We start from the raw sequence: 23,053 nt of genomic DNA, 5'->3' as shown, positions 1-23,053 counted from the left end.
TTACCTTCCCGCTGGTAAGCGGTCCCTATTTATCTACTTGCACCCGGAGGTGCTTTCGAACTGCTAGGTTGGCAGGCGCTGGGACCGAGCAGCGGGAGCGCACCCCGCCGCAGGGATTCGAACCACCGACCTTTCGATCGGCAAGCCCTAGGCGCTGAGGCTTTAACCCACAGCGCCACCTGCGTCCCAATATATATTAATTGTATACAATTAATTATAATCAGTGGCGTAGCGTGGGGGTGCAGGGGGGGCCGGCCGCACCGGGCGCAACATCTGGGGTTAGGGCAAATCCACGGGTTAGGGGGCGCAAATTACTTGCCTTGCCCCGTGTGCTGACAACCCACGCTACGCCACTGATTATAATAATACCATATACAGTGGTACCTCGGGTTACATATGCTTCAGGTTACAGACTCCGCTAACCCAGAAATAGTGCTTCAGGTTAAGAACTTTGCTTCAAGATGAGAACAGAAATCGTGCAGCGGCGGCACGGCGGCAGCAGGAGGCCCCGTTAGCTAAGAACAGTTTCAGGTTAAGAACAGACCTCCGGAACGAATTAGGTACGTAACCAGAGGTACCACTGTAGTATAATAATATATAACTAATAATTAAATACTACTGATTATATTATACTATAATGTAATAATAGACAATCATTAATTATATACAATTAATCATACTACCATACTATAGTATAATAATAGATTATAATAATATATAATTATCAATATAGTTTTTTATTGTTAGAACAATGTCCTTTTTGAATTGCTCTTATAAACAAGCGGCTACAAAATAAGGAAGATGATTCAAATTCAGCTACAAGTCACAATACGATGGTTGCAGCTTTATCCTCTTAATACACAGCTGCATAATCCTACCGTGCAGATAGATGGTCCTCAGAGTTTCCTATTGGTTGTTGGTCATGTGCGCCTCCTTGCATTGTGGGAGACAATACACCCTCCATAATCTCATTGCCTAAGATCACGTTGTCTGCTACCAGTCAGGAGAAGTGCCTCCCCACCTTTTAACTTTGATCAGTTAGGGTAGCCTTATTTCAAAATCTACACATCCAGCATGGGTTGCCATACGTCTGGATTCCCCCGGGCATCCATGTTATTTTCACCCGGGCGGTTTCCAACCACTGAATCCCATTTCTGACCATTTCTATGAAAACCCTGTTGGGATACTGCCAGGGAGACAAAGGCCATCGCTGCCTCCGTGTCGACTCCGGACGATCTCCCGTAGGTACAGTATCAGAAATTAACGACATGAGCTCCAGAAAATAGCTTCCACATTCCAGAACTGATGCACGCTTTATCAGCAGATAATGCACAGCGAAAGTAGCACTCAGGAGAGTATCATATTAGAAAGTTTATTCAGTGTCGTTCAGGACAAAGAAAAACTTGACTGCCTGCTAGCGTGTTCAGCGCAGAGAGAGGGAGAGACACAACAGCTCTATCGAAACAGAAACATCCTGTGAACAGGAAATACGCAGGCTGTATGACTCACATAGCCTGCTCCCTTTTAAGGTGGAACGGAAATATCCTAACATACCCCACATTTCACAGCGCCCCAGAAAATGAGTCTTCAGCACCCTAATCTGGGGGATTGTGATTTCAGCAAGAACCCAATGTGGTGAGTGCTGATCTTTGTTCACGAGGAACAGTGAGGCCAGAGAGAATGTGGATCACGGGGGGGGGGGGGGGGGGGCAGAGGCAGCTGCTTGATTCAAGAAGACTTCAGGGACATCGCTTTTGAAGAAAAGAGAGGACCATTTCTCTTTACTTCTGTGCCTTTTCTTATGAAGCCAGCTCTAGATCTTTTCTAAATAAATTGAATAAAACCGCTTAACCCACTGGAAGATATATTTGAAAAATGAATCGCTCCAAAGAGGCTTCAAACACCAACCAAAGGCCCCCTGCAACGTTTGGCGGCAGAAACCCAAAAAGTGAGCCTTTGGCAATGAGCCTGAGCAATTTTGCCAAAAATATGATGTCGTCTGGTTTACTCCAAAACAGTGCCAAACACCATCAAAAGGCCCCCTGCAATGCTTGGCAGTGAAAATCCAATGTTTCCCAGCCCCCTACAAAACCAGCCCTTGACGCTCTAGCCCGTGGGGTCATGGTTTCACTGAAAACCCGAGGTCATCCCCTGCATGGCAGCCCTACAATTGTCTTGAAATATTGTACTGTTTGCCTGAAAGGTTCTCCAGGTCCTTCCAGATATCCTAATTGTCCTATTGATCAATCCCTAGGCGAACCTATTTTTAATGTTAATGTTCTGCACTTGACCTTGTTAATGGAGAAATCTGAAGGCTTGTGTTAAGGGAGAAAAGAAATCTGAGGGCTCCCTTGGACAAAAAAACAAGGACACCAGCCAGGAATACTAGAGCAAAACAGCAGGTCTTGATTGAAGACTGTCGCGACAGGACTCCCACCTGCCACAAGGTGAAACAAGATGGAAGCTCCGTACAAAAGGGAACCCAAACTTTTCTTAGCTCCTAATTCCCATGTTACACCGCCCAATCTACATCACTAGTACATCATGGTTACATCATGAAAGGGGATGTCTGGTGGCAGTAATCTGAGCATCCTGGACCATGCCCCATGCCTTCCCTTGCCCTCCACCAAACATCTGTCAAGTGAAACAGAAGAGATATTTACATTTCCCTGTTTCCCAGCCAAGTTAATTACACCTTTTTGTCTTCATCTGGGTTTGTTATTTCTGGAATGGCTACCTGTCTGGCACTCAGGTATCAGGGTGCCAGGGATTATCACTCAGGCAGAGGGGCTGCTGAGTAGCTGAGCTCACAGGTCTGTATGAATTTCTGAAGTTTTCCCAGTGAGCCAGTACATAGATACATTTATCAGTGAATTGTTACATTTGGTATTGTGCAGTAGAGGCCCTTTGAATAGGTAGGAAGAAACTGTGAAGTGATTGCGCAGATTTTGGTAGTGGGGTGCATGTGCATTATATCTGCTGGAGGAGCAACCCCCCAACCTATTGGGAGCCCAGGATCTAATGAATAGTCATAACCCTTGCAAAGCTTACTGACTCCACATCTGGCCAGTGAAAAATGAGGTCACTGATCTTTTTTTGAAGGCAAAAGTGACTTTCAGTTGAATTAAGAATCACAGACCTACAAAGAAAAAGGCACCTTTAATCATATGTTGTGGACGTGTAAGGTAACAAAAGCATTCTGGAAAATGATATATAATGAATTTTTAAAATGTTTTAAATAGCTTTATATAAAAAAAAAAACCCATAGGCTTTTTTATTAGGAATTGTAGGTGCTGAAATTCTAAGGGAGCAGAAAAGTCTTTTTATGTATGCGACGACAGCTGCACAGAAGTTGTTAGCCCAGAGATGGAAGGAAGATAAAGTTTCTACCAGAGAAGAATGGCAAATCAAGTTGATGGGCTATGATGAAATGGCAAAACTGGCCGGAAACCTCAGGAACCAGGAAGACCAAAACTTTAATAAGGAATGGGAATTTTTTAAAAATAATTTACCTTGAAGATCACTGTAAGCAGTTGAAAACATTAGCAGAACTGTGATAACACTTGTAATGAGAACTATTGACATAATGGAGTTATAAAAATCTTGGATTATTGAAAAAAGATGCAGTATAAAAGGTTTAACAACAGAACCCATGGAGGGGAAGATGGAAAGTCCAGAGATTCAGGGGAATCTTTTAACTGTGGATATGTTGTTGTGTGATGCTAATCTTAAAGATGTAAAAACCAAATAAAAAATATTTTACAGAAGAATCGCAGACCCACAGATGATGAGGAGGAAGCATGCAAAAATGATAAAGCTACAATGGTACCTTGGTTTTCAAACATCTCCATTGATAACCATTTCGGTTTACGAACGCCGAAAACCTGGAAGTAAATGCTTCCGCTGAGTGCAGGATCCTGAGGCATAGCTGTCGGCTATTGAGTTTTTGCTTTTTGAATGTTTCAGAACTTGAACAGTCTTTTGAAATGGACAACGTTCGAAAACCGAGGTACCGTTGTATTTTGCCTTTGTTGTTATCCCACCTGAGACTGAGTGTGAAGGCCACTTGGCATGTCTACAACAGGGCAAACTGGTTCAGCCAAGAGGTTGAATCCTTCCCTTCCCCACCTTCAAGGCCAGGCTTCCCAGGTAGGTGAAGCTACCCACCGAACATTGTGAGCTGGTTGTCAGGGGTTGCATAGTTTCATGTACTGCACTTTGGGGAAGGGATGGAATGAGGACTAAAGGAGTAAAAAGCAAACCATGAGCACGTGTTGGATGAAAAGAAACCTACTTCCTTCCTGTCCACTTCAGTAACTTGGACACAAAGTGTTGACATAGTACAGTCGTACCTTGGAAGTCGAATGGAATCTGTTCTGGAATTCTGTTCAAGTTCCAAATCGTGGTTTCTGATTGGCTACAGGAAGCTCCTGAAGCCCCATCGGACATTCGGCTTCAAAAGAACGTTTGAAAACCAGAACAGTCACTTCTGGGTTTCGATCGTTCAGGAGCCAAAACGTTCGAGAACTAGGCTGTCCGAAAACCAAAGTGTAACTGAACATGGATGACAGTGTCCATGCAACTGATGTATTTCCATAATTTGAAAGAGACCATCCTTCAACTGAACTCCCAGATCTACAAAGGCTATACTTTTGCAAAAGCATCAACTAGTGTAATATACATAAGCTTGTGCAGCAGCCATCTAGTTATCCAAAGGCAAAGTTATTTTACTGAGAAAAAATTAAGCATGCTTGGGGCCTGTGTTTGTGGATGGATGCAAGACGAAAAACTATAACATAAACCCAGAAATAAAACCAGTTAATTGTTCATTGCAGTGATGTAAACAACATACAAAATAACCAGCTACAAGTCTGGTGTCTCAAATTTCTTTATAAAATACTTAGAAATATATAAGAAACAAGGAATTGTACAAATGCTTCAATAGATTGGGAAATTGAGAGATATGCAGGCAATTAGACTGATTCATTGCAATACAAATCAGTTCAAACACTTTTACAGGAAAAACAGTTAAGGCAAAACTCTCTCTAGATCTAACAGTCACACACAAAGTATCCTAGAGAAGGGAGCAACACACCGGGCACAGCAAAGGACAGTGCAAACCAACTACAGCAAGCGCTTTGGGGTACAGAGAAAGCTGAGGTGAGGGAAAATGGGTATTTGGGAGAGGGGTGCAAATAACTATAAACGGAGGAAAGGGACTAACAGATGTGAAAGTCTCAGGCTTGATCAATATGAACTGGAGGTAGCCATTTGAAATGCAAGCACTGTTAGTGTAGTGTAAGAAAAACTTAACTTCTCCCACCTCATTTCCCAATCTGATTTACGGTATACACTGCTCAATCAAGTCAAGAATCAGTTCCATTTGTCATCTTCAGTGACTTTGTACCTTCCTGCTCAGCTGCCAAGTTATTTTCATTCTCACAACAGGTAAAGTCTTATCTTTGCCCCGGCTTTTGGGGAGGGATGAAGTGCCTGGCAAGACTTTCTGCTTCCTGTGTGATTATTGGTTGTGATACTGTTCTATATATATATATTGACTTAAAGGCGGCCCACAAATACTTTAAATAAATAAGTTGCAGATTTATAGTGCAGTAAAAAGGTAAAGGAGCCCTGGACAGTTATGTCCAGTCAAAGGAGACTATGGGGTTGTGGCATTCATCTCGCTTTCAGGCCGAGGGAGCCGGTGTTCGTCCACAGACAGCTTTCCGGGTCATGTGGCCAGCATGACTTAACCGCTTCTGGCGCAACAGGACACCATGACGGAAGCCACACGGAAATGCCATTTACCTTCCTGCTGCAGCGGTACCTATTTATCTACTTGCACTGGTGTGCTTTCAGACTGCTAGGTTGGCAGGAGCTGGGACAGAGCAATGGGAGTTCACCGTATCGCAGGGATTCGAACTTCTGACCTTCTGATTGGCAAACCCACAGCGCCACCCGCATCCCATTGTGCAGTATCTCACTCCCTCAACAGGGAATATTAAATGAATAATTACATAATCCTGGCAATTTTAAGAGGCAGATGAAAATCTCAAGTCCAGCTCTACCTAATCTTCCTCTTTCCCCCAGGCAATCTACCATCAACTGTCCTTTGCCAAAGATCCTGATGAGTTTAATGTTGCGTTAATGTTACCTGTAAACTGCCTTGGAAGCATTTACATCCTGAAATGCAGGATATAAATTATTGTACTACATAAGTAGATACCAGTTATACCACCTTCATTTGTTCCTGAAGTTTCTGGTGGCATTTGGTAGCTGTTCCATCCCATGGAACAGTCTCCGTGCATTTGCATTTCAAATAGCCACTCCATCTCCATTCCCAGATGTCAATTCAGCAAAGACCCCCTCTGCTTAACGGGCAATGCAAGATTTAGGAGACCAGGAGACGCACATGGGTGACACACGGCCTGCACACTCAGGGGGAAAAACTTTCATTGCATGAAACATTGATGTGAAGAGGTGATGGTAAACATTCTATAGATTCAAAGTCAAAATGATCATTTTTAATTCCACAACATCAGCATATGTATAAACAGATTTTTAAGGGCCATGTTGTGTTCTTCACATTTGAAACCGTTCCCGAATTAATATGCTACAGAGCAAACGCAAGTCCAATTAGTTGTAATTTAGCATCAAAAATGTCAGTTAAAACACAACAAAAATGAATAACAACAAGCAATTAAAAACAAGCAACTTCCAGCTCATGAGACTCTAGTTAATGCAGTTAGTAAACACAGGGCTGTATAGCTTCCTTTTTTTAATCATTGATGGGTAATCTTTGGCTCCCGCAAATGTTAACTGCAATAAGCTCTAGCCAGCATGATCAATGGACAAGGATGGGAGTTGTAGTCTAGCAATATCTCGAGGGCCATCGCTGTTCTAGAGTATCAAAATGATGCCAAAATACTTAAAAAGATTACATGATTTGCCCCATTCCTAAAAATTAGCATTATATGTACTCCAAACCTAATTCACTTATCCAACATACTTACATGACAGCAGTACCTCTGAGTATTTGCTCCTGATCTTGCTACACATTCCCACCTTTCCTTAGGATATGTGCAAATGTGGCAAAAGCCATAAAACCAGGAGTTTCTTGTACCTCTTTGGACCAAAAGTTCAAATCTTCAACTCTACATATTTCTAGCACTATTCAACAGCTAACACGCACATTTGGTGTACTCTGAAGACAACAATTAAGATAGAAAAACTCGCAAAGCAAGCTTCTTAGTTTTCCTAACCATAAAGAAGCTTGTAGCAACCATCTGTTTTAAGTGCTGAAACATGGGCAAGAACACAAACTACCTGGCACCCAAGTAGCCTATGGTTCCACGATTGTTTAAATGTAAGAACAGTCATTTATAAAGGAAAATACTGTAATGAGGTAACAAGTACTAGATCTGTAGGAGGATCACAGGACCTCTATATTCAACGCTCATATACATTTTGGGTCTTTTCCACAACTATCTCAGAATAGGTCTCGCAACAGTTCTCAAAAGCACTAGAAGTGGAAACTGATTTATCAGCATTTTTTTTTAGTGTTATTGGACGCTAAAAACGCTGGCCACTGTCTGACTAATCTGATGTTTACTCCAATTAAGTCACATGGATTAACAGACCATTACTTCCAATTAAGTTTACTTAGGACTGCCTCAAGTTAAACCAGGAAGGAAGGAAAGAAGGAAGGACGGACTTAAGAGCAGCCTACTGGATCACAATGGAAGTCCATCTCATCCCAGTATCCTATTCTCACAGTGGCCAATCAGATGCTCTTAGGAAGCTGGAGCAGAGGGCAACTGCTCTATCTCCCTCTGCCTGCAATTCTCAACAACCAGTATCTAGAAGCATACTTTTCTATACAGGTATTTATTCAAATTATTCCCTTGAAAAGCATGGGCCAGCTGTCTTTTATTTCACCGATTCTTAAAGCAACAGCAATGACTGCCAATTCTCTCCGCTGCCCAACTAAAAGTGCCATGTTTGATCTTTAAAGCCCTTAGAACGATTATGTCTTCTGTGTGTGCATGCAGATTTGAATTATATTTCCGTTATGACAAATTGCTAGCAAGCCACAATCCCTGGATGCAATGCTAAACCTGGAAATGTGTTGTGTTTTCCCCGTGCAGGAACAGCAAAGCTGGGAAGATCAGAACTTTAATAATTAAAATAATTTTATGATCTGAAATATAAAAAGGAACTTGTGTTATTTGTACCTTTGAACTTCCCAAAACCTTTTTCATATATGAAAGGTGCAGATTAATAATGCAAAGGTGAAGAGCTATTCATAAACGACCCAATTATTTCATTTAAGGTTTCTTGACGAATAAGATTACCTCATGAAAGTTGTTTTAAAAATAGCTGTACAATATTTAAAAACCACACGATTATATTTTGCATGTTGAACTACTGCATTTAAAAAGACACTTCTTTTCCTTTGTACTTGGCAACTTTCCGCTTTGAGAGCTTTCTAATTGCTAAACATGGAAGCAAGACTAGGGAAATATAAAGGCTATTTCCAACAAAGTAGTTCCACTAGCACAAGGATTTTGGGCTATGCAACGCCACTCCCTCTCCCCTCCCCATGTGTCTCCTAAATCTGGGGGTTCCCTCAACCCCCCATAGCAGGTTTGGGGAGAAGAAGAAGTTCAATTGCGCAAGCAGAAATCCTGGCTCTAGTGAATTACTTGGTTGACTATTGTCGTAATAGCCTGTCATACATAATCACGAATGCTCATTAGTTGAAATATTCTGCACTGAGGGAGCTGTATCAAGACCCAGCAATGTCCCAAGATAAGACTGTTCTCTAGGATCCAATATTTGCTCAGGTCTGACTGGATGAACGATGTTTGCAGGCTGTGGAGTGAGTGTGTATTTTTCTAGAAACGCCAAATCCGTCGCTTGCTGGTAGTCTGTTGGAGGAGGTTGTGAAGAAAGAAGGTTGTGAGGCGAGGATGAAACAGGGGTGGTATGTTCTACAAGATCGGACTGAGTTTCGCGTATCTGCACGGGTATCAGTGTTAGTGGTACACACACGTCTGGCGATACATTCTGTAGCATTGTTTTGGTTTCTGCTTGATAAACCTTGGCTGGTTCCACAAACGGTTTAGACTCATTTTGGAAAGCCTTGTCATCAGGTACAAACTGGGTTGGCAAAGAAACTACTTTCTCCTCCGGCACTGGGCTTAGTGATTCTTCAGCAGACTTTCCTCCGTGCACATGGTCGGTATGATATTTCAGCTTGTCCTTTCGTTTAAATGTCGCATTGCAATACTGACAGTTAAAGGGCCGGGCATCCGAATGAATAACCATATGTTTCGTTAACGTCTTCTTAATCCTGAAAGACTGGTTGCAAATTTGACATTTGTACGGCTTTTCACCTGTGTTTGAAAAAAGTCAGAATAAATAGAGTAAATATTTCCTAACATATCAATAGGACATAGCATTATTAGTTTCTTCGTTGCATGGAGAGGCATTTTATTAATTTAAATATTTTGGCACACATTGGGGGGGGGGGGGAGGAACCAAAGTTGTGATTTTAAGTTTTATTCTTGTTTGTGGTTTTTTTTAAAAAAAAAAAAAAAACCACACAAAACCATTGCTTTAATAGCCAACAGGTTACTATTCGGGAAATGCATTTGTAAAGCTTTTCATAGATCTATATCTAGTGCTAAGATATCCTACCAATGAAAGGTAAAGAATGATCCCAAATGACTGTGTAATTAACCATGATAGTCCACTAATTAGACTATGAGAAATCTAGTCTGTGACATCTTGTTTTCTTGCATAACGATTTATATAGAAACTCAGCCAGATGGGCAGGGTTTTATTTTGTTTTGTTTGTTTATTATTCTACTGCTCAGAGCTAACAGTTCTGAACTGATAATTCTGATCACATGGTCCAGCTTTTCCTAGAATATACCACTTTAGTTGAGATTCCTGCATTGAAGGGGATTTGACTACATTGAATCCCTTCCAAATGTACAATTCTATGACAGCTCTCCAACATCAAGAACTTTGGGCATGTAGAAGGTAGCATCAAAGTCTAGCTTGTGCTAACTTTTCAGATGAGATTCTGAGATAGGAGAGCCTACAAACATGCACTAAACTGTACACTAAACTGTTAGCTAGTATTCAAATGCCACAAGGCATACTATGTGCCACAAAATGTTACTCTTATGAATTCCATAATATGAAACATCACATTTATTCTTGCTGATCCAGCAAAGCATAAAGTCCACAACTGCTCACCTGAATGTGTCCTAAAATGCATTTCCAAACTTGATTTCCCCTTGAACACTTTCTTACAGACTTCACACTGATGAAATGTTGCCTTGTACCTTCAAGGAAAATGGAATGTATTAGAAAAAAGCTCCACATCCATGGATATTTTCAGTGTATACATGAACTGCATCAAAATCATAGGCTTAACATTCTAATTCCCACCCCTGCCCCTGCTTTAAATTGTGTCCTGGAGAAAGATATAAATGTGTTAGATTAGAAAACAAGCAGAAAATGTCAAAGCAAATTTACCCTGTGCACTTAACTACCAGCATCTTGGGGTCAAACTAATTTGTACTCTTGATTTGTACTGCTGCTTAATGTCATTTTTTGTTTTAGCGTTTTTTTTTATTGCTCCATGCCACTTTGGAAGCCTTTTAGCCACAAAGCAGCCTAAAACACAAACTAGAAAGGGGTGAAGATCCTGGTTCCCAAGCAGCATTTAAAACAAGAGTTCCCCAGTTTGGATGGGATGGGAAACTGTGGTTTGGCAAACTGCAATGTCTCCCTAAAGCCAAGTGTGCAGAGAAAGGGAGCATGCTGACACAAGGATCCTTCTTGTTACACTGAAACTGGGACATACAAATGAGTTTCAGAATTAAAATGAAAACTTACTTTTGCCACACCTTTTCTCCAAGATGAACGCTTTTATAATGAACACTGAGGTGGTCTCTTCGGCCAAAACATTTCCCACATTCTTCACACTGATGGGCCTTTTCACCTTCGGAGAACCAAAAGCACAATCTGAATGAGCGTTAATAAAAAAGACCGAAGGCACCCAAACAAGGAAAACCCAGTCTGTCAGATCACTGCCAAATAATCATGTACACTTTCATACGCTTTCAGGTCAAGTCAAATGCATGGTTTAGTCCTGCATGCATGGGCTGTGGTGTGCCTTGAATTCATGCATTCCCCTCTTCTACAGGCCAGCAGGAGATCAAATGCTTTTGTTTTTGAGCCAACCAGGGTTTCTTTGAATGAAAAAGCCAACGTCATTTGTCTACCTGAGTGTATCCGTTTGTGTTTTGTCAGATGGTCGTGACGAATGAAAGTCTTTCCACATTCTTCACATTCATACCGCTTGTCGTCATGGTGGACCCGCAGATGAAGCCTGCATTAATAATTGCACAAGGTTAACTTTGCACGGGATCTCTTGTGCTCACTGTTAAAGCTCAGCCTGCCAGCAATCCCCGTAATTAGAACTGGGATGAAACAATAGCTTAGCATGCATGGGATGAGGTATCTGCATTTAGACACAACCCTAAATCATAGTTTGTTTACATCTCTGAACCTACCCCAATCATCAACTTGTGACCAATCAGAAACCATGATTTGAAGTTGGGTTCTGAATCTGTGCTTAGGGTTAACTGTGGTCTGTTGTTACATCTGAACTGGCTATCCTAGCTTAATCCTTGTTTATTTTGGAGCTCTTCCTCAGATGCCCACCTGGCTACACAAAAGTGAGGTTACAGTAGTTAGAAAAAAACCTTTTAATGGAAGGAAGGAGAAGTACTAAGAAAGGAAGAATGGCAGATAAAACTGATGGAACATGTAGAGATGGCGAAATTGATGGGGAAGATCCGAAACCAGTAAGATCAAGTATTTTCTAAAGACTGGAGCAAATTTGTAATTTATTTAAAAGACCACTGTAAACAGTTAAAATCACTGGCAGGGATGTAATGACACTTGTAACGTGGATTTTTTAATGATAATTATGGATATTTAACAGATGGATAATGGTAAAAGATGCAGCAAATTTAATCTTAAACGTGGAACCCATGCAGGGAGGGAAGGAGGACCGAAGGTTCAAAAGTACCTTGTACTTTTATGTTAGAAATTGTTTTGTTAAAATGTATAAAACTGTGGGAAAAAACAGTAAAAAAATTATATATAAAAAAAACTTTTCATGTGGCTAAGAGTCTCTTGCTGGCAACACGCTCCTGTCCCTGCCTCCTTTTCCAGCCTAACTCCAAGTAACCTTGCAAAAAATAAAAAGCGACCACAGCTGCTTTTTCTAACTTCTGCCCAAGTGTAAACAAAATGTCAAGAGCATTTCTGACATTATGCTACTATCAGTAATCCTAAGTAATGATACAGACATGGGTTACCTGTATGAACTTCCATGACGAAAACTCTGCCCACAAATACTACACAAATGAGGCTTCTCTCCACTGTGGATTCTCAAGTGCTCTTTCAAAGTTGTTCTGGAGGAGAGAAATGGAAATATTTGAAGGATATATACTCTAGCCTTTTCATTGTCATCAATAGTTGCAGTTCTTATAAAGTCCAATACATTCTGAAGAATGGAGAACTACTGTTTCCATTAGTAAGATTTTAAAAGACTGAAATACAGTATTAGGTCAACCTTTTCCTATTTATCATACAAAAACTTCTGAAAAGTTAAGAGTTTTGTGTGTAGAAACAAATTGCTACAAAAACATTTCTTTATGCATATATATTACTACCTACCTTTCTCTAACTGATTTCCCACAAATAAAGCATGTCCATTTTCTCTTTCCTCCATGAGTACATTCAATATGCCGCTTCAGATTGCCAGTATCATTAAACTGACGACCACAAATATCACATGGAAAAGGTCCTGGGAAGAAAGACAAATGCAATTTACATTGTTTCCACTTGAGCAACAAGGATCGCATCAAAGCCAAGCACATTATTTTAGACTTCAGGGATATGAAACTGACAGGCAAAATACACACTTCTAATAATCCCTTCAATACATACAGGCGTATTTCAAAAGCGGAAGCAGTATTGATTATTTTGAGCAACTAAAAACAAGTTGAACACACATACTGAAACACAATCCTGGAAGAGATTTGCACAAGTTGCTTAGTGAATGATGATTTATGTCAACAAATACACACTGAAGAAAATGCATTTATAATTAATATTTACTAGCAGAATGGGATTTTCCTACCGAGATGGAACTTTTCTTGATGCTTCAGTCTTGCAAAGCGGGATTTAAAGTGCTCTTCACAATATGTACACTTAAAGGGCTTATCCTGTGTGTGTAGAATCATGTGTTCTTCCAGATGAGGCCTTCGAGTGAAAGATTTATTGCAAATCTAAAGTGATAGAACAGCCAACCAACCAATTACATATTAACATCCACTAGAATGTGCCATGTACACACACACAAGCTTCTTGAAGGCTGGACATCAATGAAAGAAATATATTACTCTGTTTTTAATCAACAGAAGTGCTAATATTTAGACAGTGAGGAATCCATCAGAATATTATATTTCTGAAAGTGCATTGAAAGTGCATTGTGCGGCTATTCTACTATACCCATGTCTGATTCCTGTGCATCTTGATTAACTGCAGAAACTACTATTCACTATGAATTTACATGATCACGCTACCAGATGAAAATACTACCGCATGAAGTCAGTTATTTTTAAATCTTCATTGCAGCCATGAAACCAGCTATATATCAAAGGAAGGTATTACACAAATGTGCATAACAGAAAGTAGGACTGGTCTTTTTTATTTGGTGTTAAGAACTTGGGCATCAATCACTGCCACGTACCAATCACATTTTCTAAGAATGTCTCAATCCAACATATGCAAAAAAATTATTATAATAATAACTTTGAATAGCATTATGCATTAAAAAATAAGGTGGGGGGAAGAGATATCAAAAGCCATGAAATATGAATTTTCGCCCATAGACTAGAGTTTGTGGGGGGCCTCCTCATAGGAGCTCCCTGTGCCCCACTATTACATGCACCAGAAAGTAAAGGAAACCAGTGCCTTATATGAACTGCAGCTGAAAAGGAAAATCCACACAACCGGATTGCATGCACAGTCAGTTCTCTGAATCTGAGACAGAGTAGTGGGGATTATTGTTTTGTTGTTTCTGCTTTAACTATTTATCTGTGCTTTTATTTTGTATTTTTATCTTGTGAACTGCGCTAAGGTCTTTTGATGGGTGGTTTATGAATCTAATAAATAATAATAATAATAGTAGTAGTAGTAGTAGTAGTAGTAGTAACAATGAAAAGTGTCCATTTCTTCCCAATAAAATCAAAGTTATACTTACATCACATTTCCAGCCTTCACTCTTTTTCTTTTTGGAGAGAAATTCCTGTACTTTTTCAGGATGGAATCTGCAGGGTGGGAAAATCCATTGAGAAATTATTTCGAGAGTAAGGAAATTATATGTTTGAGCACAGAAAGAAATATTAGAAGCAAGCTGTATTAGTACCCACAACAGACATACTCCCCATGCTACATAAAAGCAAAAATGTTTTATATATTCTCATTTGCAGTTGTTGCATATTATTTTTTATTATGATTTTTGTGTTTTTATATTGTAATTTTATGTTGTGAACCCCTCTACCTTGTGACTGCTTGTTCACACTATAATTTAAAAGACCTGGTGGGAAAGGAGACGCTGCGCACACCAACCAGTGTTCAAAACTCCCATTGTTCTAGGCAAATTTTGTGACAGGGAATTTAATTAGCGCAAGCAGTTTCTAAGCTCTGGGTGCAGTACTGCCCTTAAGATTTCAGATTAAAACTGCAGAGTGGAAAGAAAGGAGGACCTTTTTCTGCCTCCCCACTTCAGCTACTCTCTGAAGACTAGAGCAGAGACCCTCTTAAGAATATTAGGGGGTGGGTGGGCAGGGGAAGGAACTAGGCCATATGAAAAATGAATGTAATATTTTAGCTGTTCATTCATTTTCAGCTTTGAATTTTTGTTATAAAAAAAGAGTGCCTAGACCTTCTGTTGTTGCACCTATAACCTAGGTTTAAGGTACCATTTAACTCCTAGCTTTCATATCTGTTTCTAACACTGTCCCCAACCGTTAATAGCCCTGGATTGCTCTGAGCAGCCTGACCCAACCTGGCCCAGGACAATCTGGGTTGAAGCTTGTTCCCCCTGAAACATCCTAATTCACCTCAGACTTCGCCCATGTCCAATGCACAGCCCAACATATTCCCTGTATATTCCAATTATACAGCATTAGCAAAGCTGTAACATATTGTTCTAATGTGCTGCCCTTTCCATGCCCAGCCCTTTAGCCCAAACATTATTTGAAACCAGCCTATACTGTTATACATATGGATTCCTCACATTATCACTCGTGTTTGTTTGTTTGTGTGTGTGTGTGTGTGTGTGTGTGTGTGTGAGATGAAAAGAGCCCTTCAATGTACAGAGCATCAACAGCAGGCAAGCATTTGAATTGTCTCAAAATACAAGCACTTGCCATGCAATGGAACAATGTAGTCACTTTATAAAATATGCAGAGCACCTCAACACACACATTTTTAATGCCATGCACTTTAAAAATAAATGGTTGCCACATATTTCAAGCAGGTAGCTTATATATAAAATCTCCTGCGTCAACACTTTTTTATAATCTTGTACTGAAAATAAATCACATCATCACAGCATGTAAGTATAGCATAAGAAATTTCATTCATACTTGCCTCTTCAAGTGCTTTACTAGGGTCTTTTTTGTGGCGTGCAGTTTGTTACAATATGGACATTTGTGTTCCTTTTTATGACATACAATTTCATCATTGTGCTTCTTTCTGTGTACAGTTAAATTGGATTTGGTTGAATAGCGCTGATGACAGATATCGCACTGAAACGGCTTCTCGCCAGTGTGCACACGAGAATGGATCTCAAATTTCCCTACAAAACAAACCACTCCAGTTAAAATATTAGACACCCAACCAGCAACTAGTTCTGCAAACATTCAGTACTACTACGCATTAAGTATAGGTTCTGATGGCATTTCCAAGGTTATAGTGCGTTATATAAATAAATGAAGCCCTTCTTCAAGGAAGTATTTCCATTTGGGAAGGAACACGTTCTCTAAACTGGGAAATTGTTCTGTCTTCTGATAGCTGACCTAGAAGTGTTTGGGATGTGGTTGTCACCACTAGTTCACAACCTGAGTGAACTCACTCAAGAGCTAAAACACAATGCAATTTCACCTCAGTCGATCTCAACTGGCACTGCAATGAAATTGTTAAGGTGCTTCCCCGGACTTCATAGGGACTCAACCAATGAGTTTCAGTTCCTCTGCTAGAGTCTTCTTGACCAACTAGTCATCCCATGCCTTGGACCATGCCCTGCTGTAATAACCGAGCTCAGAGGTCTTTACCGGAATCTGGATTAATTCACCAATTTAAATTTGTTGTTGTATATTGTTTTTACCTTTATTAAAGGTGACTAAGGCCTGGCTAGGGACGCAGGTGGCGCTGTGGGTTAAAGCCTCAGCGCCTAGGACTTGCCGATCGAAAGGTCGGCGGTTCGAATCCCTGCGGCGGGGTGCGCTCCCGCTGCTCGGTCCCAGCGCCTGCCAACCTAGCAGTTTGAAAGCACCTCCGGGTGCAAGTAGATAAATAGGGACCGCTTAGCAGCGGGAAGGTAAACGGCGTTTCCGTGTGCGGCTCTGGCTCGCCAGAGCAGCGATGACACGCTGGCCACGTGACCCGGAAGTGTCTCCGGACAGCGCTGGCCCCTGGCCTCTTAAGTGAGATGGGCGCACAACCCCAGAGTCTGTCAAGACTGGCCCGTACGGGCAGGGGTACCTTTACCTTTACCTTTAAGGCCTGGCTCAGATGGCTGATCAGCATTAACAGCATGTAAGGCCACAGGAAGAATCACAGTATCAATTGGTGCCTCCTTGTAGGAGTGAACATGCAGCCTCCAGAGTTCAGATGACTTCAGCAGGCCTTTTGTGAGTTGTCACAATTACATAAATTTCAGCATCCATGCAACTAACAGACATGCCAGAATGCGGCAGCTTCAGTTCATAAAGCCATCACCATCATGTGTTCCCAAAAGAGTTGCAAGGAAACAAACTTTGTTTTCAGACCTATATCTAACCTTCTCTTTCTCTCGGTTGCAACAACGACTGGTAAAAGTCATGGCCCACCAGATGAAGACCAATGATTTAGAGCAGGGACATCTGAAGGCAGCCCTGTATTGCAAAGTTTTTAAGGTTTGACATTTTGCTGTTATCTTGTGGGAAGCTACCCAGACTGGCTGGGGCAACCCAGTCAGGTGGGTGGGGGGTATAAGGAATATATTATTATTATTATTATTATTATTAGTCCCTCACTGGCATGCTTGATGGTGACTCAGGAGAGGGCCTTCTCAGTGGCTGCTCCCAGACTCTGGAATTCCCTCCCTGGAGTAGACTGGTTCTCTCCAATCCTTCTGCCAGCAGGTGAAGATCTTATTGCTTTAACAGGGAACTGAGTGCTTTTACTGAGAGGGCTGGTGCTGTGCTGTTTTTATTGTAATTATCTTCTGTATGTTTTAAACAGATTTTATATATGTATATAGTTTTAATTCTATCGATTTAATTGTTTTAAATTATTGTTTTTAGTGATTCTTGTTTTTATCTCAAACTGCCTTGAGTCCTGTCGGGTGAAAGGCAGGGTGGTAACAACAACAACAACAACAACAACAACAACAACAACAACAACAACAACAGTGATGATCTGCCTTCCAGGTGATGGCTAGACAACAATCCCCATTCTTCCTGATCACTGGTTGTGCTGACTGGGGCTGGCAAAAGTTGTAGTCCAACATCATACAGAAGGCATGTTAGCTACTCTCAATTCCAATAATTAACACACATGTGTTCAAATGCCTAACAACAACATGCATGTCTTTTTCAAAGATGACTTATGCTTAAAAGAACTGTAACAGTAAGTCCAGAAAAACTGAAGTATTCTCTGGATTACACATCTAACAGTTCTTTTTCTAATGTTATTTTCACATGCATTTCAAAATATGGTTGTTCAGGTAGTTAAACGACATGACCATAACTTGCTGTATTTGTTATACTAGCGCAAAGGATATGGCAATATACAGAACACATGAGGTCCTAGTTTTCTTTTACTACTCCAAGGATGTCAGCTACACACTTCGCTCAATAATATGAACTGTAATGCTCTATATAAGACCTGCATTTACAGTGTGTGGCATAAGCCCTTTTAGAGGCGTGAGGAATGATCACAAAGAGCACAAATCTGTTTGAACCTAAGAGGCAAAGCACCTCGAGCATGTGATTCCCACTTACCTGCTCGATCAAATATTTTATTACACTTAGGACACTGCAAGTATTTTTTGCTACCGTTCTGAAAAATGACTGGAATATATGTGGAAAGACCGCCTCCAGAAATATTTCCTGCTGGATCACCTGTCTCATGTCTTTCTTCATCACGTTCTTTTTCACTTTGCTCTTCAGACTCGGTGTCAGTTGTATCCTCCTCTTGCCGGTCTTCATCAGTGTGATATTCACTTCCACTATCTTCAGATTCATTGTTAGACTCGTCATTAGACTCATCATTCTTCTTGCCAGGACTCGCTTGATTTAAATTGCCATCAGATGCATCTTCACTTTCATTCTCATTTTGATCAAACTTAGCCGGACATTTGCGATTTCGCAGTGATCTTCTGATAGAAGTATCTGAGCTCTCGACCATTTTTAGCCCATGTTCTTTTTCCCGGGCAGAAGCTTTGTGTGCTCTGGACAAGTGATTTTCTAAGGATTTCTTGTAACAAAAGTTGCGATTGCACAGAGTGCATTGGTGATTGCTTGCTGCTTGGGGAGTTTGTTCACTGGATGTTTCTACCTGGGACGCATTCTCCGACGCCTCTTCAAATTGCAAACTGGAAACATTTTCAGCATTCAGCAGTTTGACTGCATCGATAATATCTAAAAACTTAGCTGCCTCTAAAACCAAGGGGATTTCATTCTTATACACAAAAAACTCTGACGTATAGAGAAATTCAAGTAGATGGCGGAAAACTGAATGAGTTACGTGATCCAAGGTAACAACATTTGTACTTGGATTTTTGCTCAAGTAGGCATGAAAGTAACTACTCCCAACAGCAACTACTACCTTGTGGGCACTAAATTCTTTTCCCTCAACAATTATGAGCAGATCACAAAAAGATGGTTGTTTCTGTCGATCATCATTTAAATATTTGAGTAGATTTCTGTTGTACTGCAGGGAGCTCAAAAGCTTTCTTTGAGCTGTTGATGGCGGGAGTTCTTTAGAATACTCAAGCTGGTCTGCAGCAGCTACTCCTGCAGAACCAGCAGTAACTTTCTGCACAGAATCTGCAACAGGAATCTTATCTGAAGATTCCCTCCGATGATCAAGATGTTTTTTGTCATCTAAATTTGCAGTGAGCTTTCTCCTTTTCTTCATTGCAGTTGTGCCACTTTAAAATCAGGAACTTCATATGTAACCCAAAGTCTCTCAAACAGATTGTTGCTTCAGTAATATCTGAAATTATAATCTGTAAAAAACAAACAATTTAAACATTTTTTTTGTTTGAAACCCAGGCACATGTAATTTCTCAACAGGAATTAAGTTACTTTTGAGCAGGTAGTAATACGTTTGCAAATATATTCATTGCCCCCTCAAAGCCAGTCACCACCCACACATATTCTAGAGACCAAAATGTAACTTTTAGTCTGAAAGATTCTACAAGAGTACGTATCAAGAGGTACACTTACATAAACCTTTACACAAGAGCTATGTTAAGTGGTCCTTAAGTGGTGATTTTTCATATTTCCACAACTATGTTAGAATAAGAGAAGGTTGTTTGCACACATATGAAGATATTTTATTAACTAAAGTATATTCTATACATAAGGCAGGCTGCAATTCTAACACCACTTACCCTGATATAAGTCCCACTCAATCAAATAAAACTTACTTCTGATTAAACAGAGTTATGATTGCACAGTAACAGAAACCAATTATCTGTATACATTAATGATGGGGAGAAATGTGGATAAACATTGTTAATATTGGTTACTTAATATAAAAAACTCAGTTTGTGTGTACTTACAACACTTGATGTAGCAACACAAAACATGTTGACTAGAAACTAAGCTTAGATGAGCTTACCACTCAGACTTTAACAAGATTTCCTCCAAACTGAGTGCTCTTCAAATTGTAGCCTTACTTTAAATTAAACATGCTTAGGTCCTGCACACCAAGTTCTTAAATGACCTATAAAAATGCTTCCCTAATGGCTGAATTTAAAAATGCACCAGGAAAACATGAAAATTTGCTTATGCAGTGTAGCATGTACACCTTGTCACATTCAGGACCACTCCGGCGCATTTTGCTGCCTGAAAAGGAGCAAATGGCAGCCCTCGTTTCCCCACTCCCAAAGTCAAGGCTATTTTGGCAACAGTGGCAGAACAACATCCCACAAGTGTCTTTTCCCTCACCCTGGCACTAAAAATATGATGATGATATATTTAAATAAGCAACAGTTTCCTGCTGTTTCATGACTGTCCAGTATCAGTTGCCTCATTCCACATTCACATCTATTTTCCTTCGTCCTTGACACCCGAGATGCGCGCTTTCAGGGCCCACCCCATTCCTGCGATTGTGATCTCTTTAAACTGTTTTAAAATTTAATTGCTGTAACGGCACCCTGGCACCTGCTGGTGAATGGCACCCACGGTGAAGGGTGAATATCAATAGCAACTGTGGTAATAATAATGATAATGATAGTAATGGCTAGTCAAACCCTGGGATTATTTAAATCCTTAGCTCAGGCAAGGTCACACAGGTAAATTGTCCCTGCTGTCCCAGCATCACGCTTAAGACCTGAGCGAAACAGATGGTAAAAGGAGATATCAACAAAAGGGCACAGCAGGGAAGGCTGTGACACTTGAAACCGCGTAACTTTTATCATCTCCTGTATTCAAAGCTTACTTTTGGTGGCAGCCAACAAAGTGAGAGTAGGATCTACATACGTGAACACACACACACAAGCACTGATTCATAGAATCCCATACAGTGGTACCTCGGGTTACATACGCTTCAGGTAACATACACTTCAGGTTACAGACTCCACTAACCCAGAAATAGTGCTTCAAGTTAAGAACTTTGCTTCACGATGAGAACAGAAATTGTGCTCCGGCGGCGTGGCAGCAGCAGGAGGCCCCATTAGCTAAAGTGGTGCTTCCGGTTAAGAATGGTTTCAGTTTAAGTACGGACCTCCGGAACGAATTAAGTACCTAACCCGAGGTACCACTGTAATTGTAGAGTTTGAAGGGATTCCTCTGTCATCTATTCAGCCTCCCTACAATGCAGGAATCCTGCCTGTGGGGAGCTTGCACCACCAACCTTCTGCTTAACAGCCTGACCCACTGCACCAAGGTCACAAGTTCGATCCCCGTACGTGCATATTCCTGCACCGCAGGGGATTAGACTAGATGACCCCTTGGGGTACCTTCCAATTCTACAGCTCCATATTTCGCTTGGTTGTCACAAGATTATATTTGCGACCAGCATATCCACCTGCGGTCTGAAAGCTGCTGGGTCCTCCTTATCCCACCCGCCTCAGCCTTCTCTGCCCCTAACTATTCCCGCCGACTTCAGCGGGCTCAACACGTGTCTAAGACGCCACGTTCACACGTGAACCCCCCAAAAGGAGATTCCCACCCCTGCGACACGGAGATCGGAACGAGCCGCCAGCAGCAGCAGAGAAATAAAAAAAAACCTCGGCCAGTAACAGATCGGAGGCGAGCACGTACACGCGCACGCGCACGCACGCATACAAGTACATACCTGGCCTTAGTTTCCCCCCCTTCAACCCCTTTCCCAAGATCAAGGGCAGCGCCCCTCGGAAACCCCCCTGAAGAAGCACCGCTGAGGGAAGGGGAGGAGCGGGGGGGGGGGAGCGACGGCTGACAGCACGCGCGGACACACCCCTCTCAGCCCCCACCCTCCCGGCGACCGCCGCCGCCGCCGCGCGCAAGCGAGTCTCCAGCCACCTCGCCCCCACCCGCTCCACACACCTCTTTCCCCGCCATCACTTCCGGGTTCCGGCGTGCGTCGAGACGCACGGAGGAAGTCGCGGCATGTTTACAGTCGGGGGCCCAGCGCACGTGCGTGTGCGTGTGGTGTAGGAAGGGGCGGGTGCAAAGGAAAGGAGCCAATGGCAGGCGGGCGGGCGGGCGAATGAAATGCGACGCCCTAGGGACTCGGGCCGAGTGCCCGCGCGTGTACACGTCGGGTTCTACGTTGAGCCTTGCGGGGCCAAAGCGTCGGCGCGAGCGGAGATTGGCGCCCGGCTCTGTCTGTCTGTGTCTTTCGCGCGCTCACTTCCCACCAAAGGAACCGCGCCAAAGCGGGCGCTCCGCTCAACAGACGCTTCCGGTCTCCATGAGGCGCCATGAGTGGCAAAAGTATCCGTTTGGGGGGGACGTGGGAGCCAACTATTCGCCCGACCCCCCCATAAAATAGTTGAGGGGGTGCTGTTTATGTGGGATGGGGCATACCTGCTCCCCACCCCAATATGCTGTTCAAGTTGGCACCCCAGCTTCCAGGGTTATGAGAGGCTTTAAGGCATCCTCAACCTCCAGGCAGCTCAGTATCCCCAGTCCTACTGCTCTGTTTAGTGGCCCCAACCCTGTCAGGGATAGCCTAACTTCTGTCCTCCACGCCCTGGGAAGCTCTAGGTTAGACTACTGCAACACATTGTACGTGGGGCTGCCCTTGGAGACGGTTTGGGGCAGAATTCAGCGGCCAGGTTGCTCACCAAGGCAAAACCGCCGAGCATCTTACACCAATCCTGGTCCGACTGCATGGACTACCAATTAGTTTCCGGGCCCAATTCAAAGTGCTAGTTTGGACCTGTTGTTGTTTAGTTGTGTCCGACTCTTCGCGACCCCATGGACCAGAGCACGCCAGGCACTTCTGTCTTCCACTGCCTCCCGCAGTTTGG

The 23,053-nt window shown here is 42.0% G+C and overlaps 1 protein-coding gene across 3 annotated transcripts; it reads right to left on the bottom strand.

Moving 5' to 3' along the window:
* Positions 1–6,502: 6,502 nt before the first annotated feature.
* ZBTB41 (zinc finger and BTB domain containing 41) lies at positions 6,503–22,231 on the bottom strand. Of its 3 annotated transcripts, none has more exons than XM_079981261.1 (11): positions 22,125–22,231; positions 18,369–19,597; positions 15,754–15,961; positions 14,360–14,426; positions 13,235–13,382; positions 12,769–12,898; positions 12,408–12,503; positions 11,304–11,410; positions 10,915–11,020; positions 10,270–10,358; positions 6,503–9,398 (listed from the first exon to the last, which is right to left on the bottom strand). In XM_079981261.1, the coding sequence occupies exons 2-11, from the start codon at positions 19,504–19,506 to the stop codon at positions 8,743–8,745; spliced, it is 2,745 nt and encodes a 914-aa protein (XP_079837387.1). In that variant the 5' UTR covers positions 19,507–19,597; positions 22,125–22,231; the 3' UTR covers positions 6,503–8,742. The 3 variants fall into 3 exon arrangements, with proteins under 3 accessions (XP_079837387.1, XP_079837386.1, XP_079837388.1); XM_079981260.1 differs by lacking the exon at positions 22,125–22,231 and adding an exon at positions 21,895–22,107; XM_079981262.1 differs by lacking the exon at positions 22,125–22,231 and adding an exon at positions 21,895–22,107 and having other exon boundaries at positions 18,489–19,597.
* Between the last annotated feature and the right edge of the window lie 822 nt (positions 22,232–23,053).

The sequence above is a fragment of the Podarcis cretensis genome (genome assembly GCF_951804945.1).
Source record: "Podarcis cretensis genome assembly, chromosome: 6".
NCBI classification, from domain to species: domain Eukaryota; kingdom Metazoa; phylum Chordata; class Lepidosauria; order Squamata; family Lacertidae; genus Podarcis; species Podarcis cretensis.
The sequence above is the reverse complement of the archived record's forward strand: the minus strand, read 5'-3'. Positions and strand labels throughout refer to the sequence as shown.